The sequence below is a fragment of the Dendrobium catenatum genome, unplaced genomic scaffold (genome assembly GCF_001605985.2).
Source record: "Dendrobium catenatum unplaced genomic scaffold, ASM160598v2 fragScaff_scaffold_199, whole genome shotgun sequence".
NCBI lineage: Eukaryota > Viridiplantae > Streptophyta > Magnoliopsida > Asparagales > Orchidaceae > Dendrobium > Dendrobium catenatum.
In genome coordinates this window covers 211,641-217,640 of record NW_021318661.1, presented here as the reverse complement: position 1 = coordinate 217,640, position 6,000 = coordinate 211,641, and the positions used below count along the sequence as shown (strand labels likewise).

At 34.8% G+C, this 6,000-nt stretch overlaps 1 protein-coding gene across 9 annotated transcripts in view; it reads left to right on the top strand.

Moving 5' to 3' along the window:
• Positions 1–1,374: 1,374 nt before the first annotated feature.
• The window catches only part of LOC110115605 (exocyst complex component EXO70B1-like), a 63,374-nt gene continuing 58,748 nt past the window's right edge, over positions 1,375–6,000 (top strand). For 5 of the 9 annotated variants that reach the window (XR_003700014.1, XR_003700010.1, XR_003700009.1 and 2 more), the window contains exon 1: positions 4,981–5,722. Coding sequence is in view for 2 of the 9 variants with exons in the window: in XM_028692945.1 (XP_028548778.1) it covers positions 1,501–1,795; positions 2,016–2,071 (351 nt within the window). In the remaining 7 variants the exon portion in view is untranslated. Of the gene's footprint in view, positions 1,796–2,015; positions 2,175–4,980; positions 5,723–6,000 lie in introns of those variants that run through there. The other 4 variants (XM_028692945.1, XM_028692944.1, XR_003700012.1 and 1 more) reach the window with 4 other exon arrangements.

The following is a 6,000-nucleotide window of genomic DNA, read 5'->3' as shown; positions in this document are numbered from 1 at the left end:
AAAAATTTTCAGAGCAATACTTAAGATCACCAACAAACAATGATGTGGCTAGACTCCTTCAGATTAATGAACAACGTGGTTTTCCAGGGATGTTGGGGAGTTTAGATTGTATGCATTGGAAGTGAAAAAATTATCCTACCGGGTGGGCTGGGCAATACGCGGGACGTAGTGGATCGCCTACAATTATTCTAGCGTGGAAGATTATGATCTTTGGATATGGCATGCTTACTTTGGTTTGCCAGGTACAAATAATGATATAAACATATTAGAATCTTCTCACCTATTCTCTAATCTTACTCAATGCATATCTCCTCCCTGTCGTTACATCATTCAAGAAAAAGAATATAACATGGGTTATTATTTGGCTGATAATATATATCCGAAATGAGCCACCATTATGCAAACTATGCGGGAACCACGTACTCCAAAGAAACAATATTTTGCAATGAAACAGGAAGCATGTAGAAAAGACGTGGAACATGCTTCTGGAGCTCTTCAATCTCGTTTTGCAATTGTGGCTGGACCAGTTCTTTTTTGGAGCAAAGATGTGTTGCATGATATAATGACTACATGTATAATTTTGCATAACATGATAATCGAAGATGAACGCAATCTCACTTGACCTATTCAAGTTGCGAGAGAAGCGCCATCCCCAGAGGTCAAATTAGTGGTGGATGAAAATACTCAGTTTCAAGAATTTATTGCTCGTCATAAACAAATCAGGAATAAAGATGCCCACACTGCACTACGAAATGCACTAATTGAGCATTTGTGGGATCAATATACTAATTCTAATGTTTAGTTGCTATTGTATTTTTTTTCGTTTTTATTTGTGTTCTAATGTAATTTTAATTGTATTAAATATATATTTGCTTATTTAGAACATATTAATATCACAATTTTTTTATATCGAGAAAAGAAACAATTTTTAAAATTATAATAGGTTTAAAATTGATAAATAAAAATATATGATTAAAAAAATTTAGAAAATGAAGTTCGATTGGAGTCAACTAACTGCATTTTAGAATTTTACTGTATTTTGAAGTGTAAAATGAGTTTTTCGGTTGGAGATGCCCTCAGCATTTCGTGTAGTCGAACGATTCTCTAGCTAGCTGAGCATTTCAGGAGAGTAGCTGAATGGTTCCCTATAGCTTCGACGTTATTCCCCATTTATTCTTCGGATTCGCTTGAAGAGAGTTTTGAAACTGAGGGAACTTATTCGCCTTCTTTGTTCTTCATCAGCTATGACCACAAATGCTTTCAGGTGTGTGGTGGCATCCGTAAGTTTGTTTGGAACTCTATTTCAGCCATTTGGGATCAAAAGGCTTAGCATCTGCAATGTCCAGGGGTTCGAGTACATGGGACACTTTAGAGTCCAAGATCCGTCGATGGATTTACGTAGCTAGGGCTTCCATGGGGATCATATTCGCCAGCGAGCACCACCTTTGCGATTAAATTTTTTATTGCCAGTTGGGAGACGATACCCTCTTTCTTGAATCGATGAAGAGCGTGGCTGTTCAACTACTAAGTTTGGTTAAGGCCATCAGCATTGGTCATCGCTCTTCAGAGAAGCTCTTTAAGGCCCTTGGCCTCCATGGCGACCTTACGGATTTGCTTCCATACATCGCCATCATATTCCAATCTAAAGCTTTGGAATCAATAAACATACTGGTTGTAAAGATCATTGTCAGGCTTGCCAAAGCTATTCGAGAAATCTTTTCGGAGTTTGAGAGTTCTATTCTCAGAGAACCCTCAAAATTCTTGTTCGTGGAGGTACTATTCACGTGCTTACAAGGTATGTCATGAACTATATCAGTCTTATTTTGGATTACAACCAGACTTTGATTTAGTTGATTAACTCAAGGCCACCAACAACTACTCGGTTGCTCGACAATAACTCCGATGGCATTTTGCCTGATATGTAGTTGTCATAGCCAATAAACCAATCTCCTATTGCTTCCCATTTAATCTGGATAATATATATACTCCAACTCAATATTGAGAATAAAACACAGGTACATACAAGGATGCTTTCCCTTCCCAATTCTTCTTAACCAACAATTTACATTAGATTGTTCAAAAGATGAAGGAATCAACGAAGTTGAATGAAGTGAATATTCAAGGAAATTGACAGTTAAGTTTTGGCAATTGGCAAGTAGCTATTAGTGAACAACATGGATGAGAGTTCTGTATTGCAGGAGGGATGAGGACTTATATGTAAGAGGATGCTTCTCGTCTTCTGTCTCAAAATCTTATCTCAGTGAAAGATTCAAAGCTGCATTTGAGGAAGTTCACATAACACAATCAATATGGGTCTATGCCGGATTCTCAACTAATGGAAGAACAAAGAATTTCAATATTAGAGAAGTTGTTACCATCTTACAGATCTTTTTTGGGAAGATTCAAATATCATATAGAGAACAGGAGACACCCAGGGATGTATATTAAGTACTCAATTGATGATCTTGAGATATCTTTGGTTGATCTTTTTGAAGGGTGCTCACATCCTCTGCTTGGCAAGAAAAAGTCCCATTGAAGGTTTTTCAATATCACGAGATTTGTAGAAACTATTCTTTTAATCTTTTTGAGAAGTTCTCAAGTGATGGGGTTTTACAAAGAATACATGTTGGTTGAAAATTCTTACTCAAAAACATTTTTGGGCAATGACTTGGAGACGACTGAATCATTTTTTGAAGTATCTAATTCACTAGAGCCCCTGTAAAATTTCTTCTATAAGTTTATTTGTTAAATCGAAGAAGGAAGAAGCGAAGAAGTTCCTTTAAGGACACTTTTAAAACTTCATTCACATGAAGCTCAGGAAGAATGAAGAAGGAGAAGACGCTACTTTAACGCCTCTTTCAAAACTCTCCACGCAAAAGCAAAGAATGAAACGAGAAGACCCTTAATAGCTATGGAGCGAAATTTGAAGCGCTTGGTGAGAGGGAGAAGATGAATTCGTCGGAGCGTTCGGCTGTGGCGTTCCCTTTCATTTTATGCCATTCGGCTATTAAGACAAAACGCTCTCCTGTGAAGAAACGCTCGCCCGTGAATGAAAATATTCATTCACCGTACTTGAAAGCGGAAGCCGATCGGTAGGTCAGACGTGAGAGAGAAAATCTAAGATTGAAATTGTCGGCTGTGGCCGAGGGTGAATAGGGAAACGCTCGGTAAATAAAAGTCTTAGTAAATAAAACATTTAATTTTTTTTTGTTTGAAAGTTTTTTGTGCTTATTCCATTTTTAAATAACAAATTTATTTCTCTTTATTGTTTGGTTCTTCAAATCAAATTCTCAATAACTCCATTTGTTTCATTTTTCTGTTGTTTTGAGAAAGCTTTTTATATATACTTCTCTGTTAGAAAGTTCCATTTTCTGAACCAATATGACTTGGAGACGACTGAATCATTTTTTGAAGTATCTAATTCACTAGAGCCCCTGTAAAATTTCTTCTATAAGTTTATTTGTTAAATACTCTTTTCTTTTTTTGTTAAGCAAGTTCGTTCTTTTATATATATATATATATGGCTTCAATTTCCTATATTTCTCATAAATTTTCAATTTTGTATAATTAATAGTAAAGAAATTCATTTATTGATGAATATCTGAATTTGTTTTGGGGGATTAATTATTTGAACATCTATGTCTTCTTCAAAATTGATCCTAACTATTTAGATTGATTTAACAGTTTATTTCAAATGACTAATACCTGAGAGTGGTTATATTTTGCCCAGCCGGAACAAAGCTTAAGCACCTTCTAGCCCGGTGAATAATAGGTTTGTTTGCCGCATTATTATTGAATTTTTTTATTTTTCTCCAACTTATTTATTTAAGGTGTTTATTTCAACTTCTCCTTATATTCTCTTAAAAATTAAGTTATCTTTCTTCGTTGTATTTAATTAATGCTATTCTTATATGAGAAAATACTACTGCAGTTGTAATTTGTGTCAGAATTAGTATTTTCGATTGATCATCAAAAAGCAAAGAAGAATGCAATTAAAAATCATAAACATCAATCATTTTGTATGAACCCAAAGTTTGCTGGTTTGTTTTTAAACATGTAATTCTGTGCAAAGAATGAAAATTAAATTTATGTCTTATATGAGTCAATGTTATACTCAGTAATTTATTCTTCATGTTGAGGAACGTTAAGAAGCTCAATCATAGCCTAACAAAAATCAATGATTTGGCATTAAAATAAAATTAATGATAAAATTGTGTTACCATTATTGTTAAACGATAAAATACCAAACCAAAGGGTATCATTGAGAGATAATAGTTCGGCTACCTATCAGTTCTTGCATCAATAACTTTTCTTCTTCTTTATTCAACTGCAAATTATTAATATATTTTCCTTTTTTTTTTCTTCTTTTTCAATATTAATATATTCTCTTTAATGCTTCTTCTCTTATTTTTTCCATTACACACATATTAATATATGTTGGTAGCTATGGGAAGCCTATACACTAGAATCAAAACTACTAAACTTATTCATAACAAATTGATATATTTCTCTTCCTCTATAATTTGCATGATGCGGACCTGGGTTTCTATATGGCTCAATCATTTAATTCTATGAAAATTTATGAGAAATATAGGAAATTGAAGTCATATATATATACATATAAAAGAACGAACTTGCTTAACAAAAAAAGAAAAGAATATTTAACAAATAAACTTATAGAATAAATTTTACAGGGGCTCTAGTGAATTAGATACTTCAAAAAATGATTCAGTCGTCTCCAAGTCATATTGGTTCAGAAAATGGAACTTTCTAACAGAGAAGTATATATAAAAAGCTTTCTCAAAACAACAGAAAAATGAAACAAATGGAGTTATTGAGAACTTGATTTGAAGAACCAAACAATAAAGAGAAATAAATTTGTTATTTAAAAATGGAATAAGCACAAAAAACTTTCAAACAAAAAAAAATTAAATGTTTTATTTACTAAGACTTTTATTTACCGAGCGTTTCCCTATTCACCCTCGGCCACAGCCGACAATTTCAACCTTAGATTTTCTCTCTCACATCTGACCTACCGATCGGCTTCCGCTTCCAAGTACGGCGAATGAATATTTTCATTCACGGGCGAGCGTTTCTTCACAGGCGATCGTTTCGTCTTAATAGCCGAACGGCATAAAATGAAAGGGAACGCCACAGCCGAACGCTCTGACGAATTCATCTTCTCCCTCTCACCAAACGCTTCAAATTTCGCTCCATAGCTATTAAGGGTCTTCTCGTTTCATTCTTTGCTTTTGCATGGAGAGTTTTGAAAGAGGCGTTAAAGTAGCGTCTTCTCCTTCTTCGTTCTTCCTGAGCTTCATGTGAATGAAGTTTTAAAAGTGTCCTTAAAGAAACTTCTTCGCTTCTTCCTTCTTCCTTCTTCGACAAAGATTTTATATAAATCCAAATTTTGTTTGGTTTTTCCTCTCTACATGGAACTACTCTTTTTGTTAAGTTGATTTCATCGCTTTTGGATCCAAATCCACTCCCTTGCTTTCATCAATCAACATTCCAAATCCTCACAACCCATTTGAAGAATCTGAAAGCTGGGACGGTCCCATTGACTCCTTGTCTATGAGAGTCGAGAGGCCTCCATGGGGCCAGTCGATCATCTCCGCCTTCCAGAGCTGCATGGGAGATAAATTCGTCCTTGACCGAGAAGAAGTATTCCACGCCCATCAACCGGCTTAGGAAGCTACTCATAAACAATAGAGCGCTCCAGGTTAATTGCCCACCATCTATTCGACAGAATGTCATATATATTTTGGGTGTCTTCTGCTTGGGTTTTGAGGATTAGAATAAATCATGTTGGCTATACAAAGTGTAAAGTTGAAATCTTGCTGCCTTCATTCACTCGATTGCTTTTTTTTACCGAGATCAATAACCAATTTATTGATATGCATTCATTCATTAACCCATTTATTTATGCAAAATATTTTGATTCACTGCAACCCTGAAATTTAGCTTAAGACTTATGTTATAATGCAGATATTTGGGAGT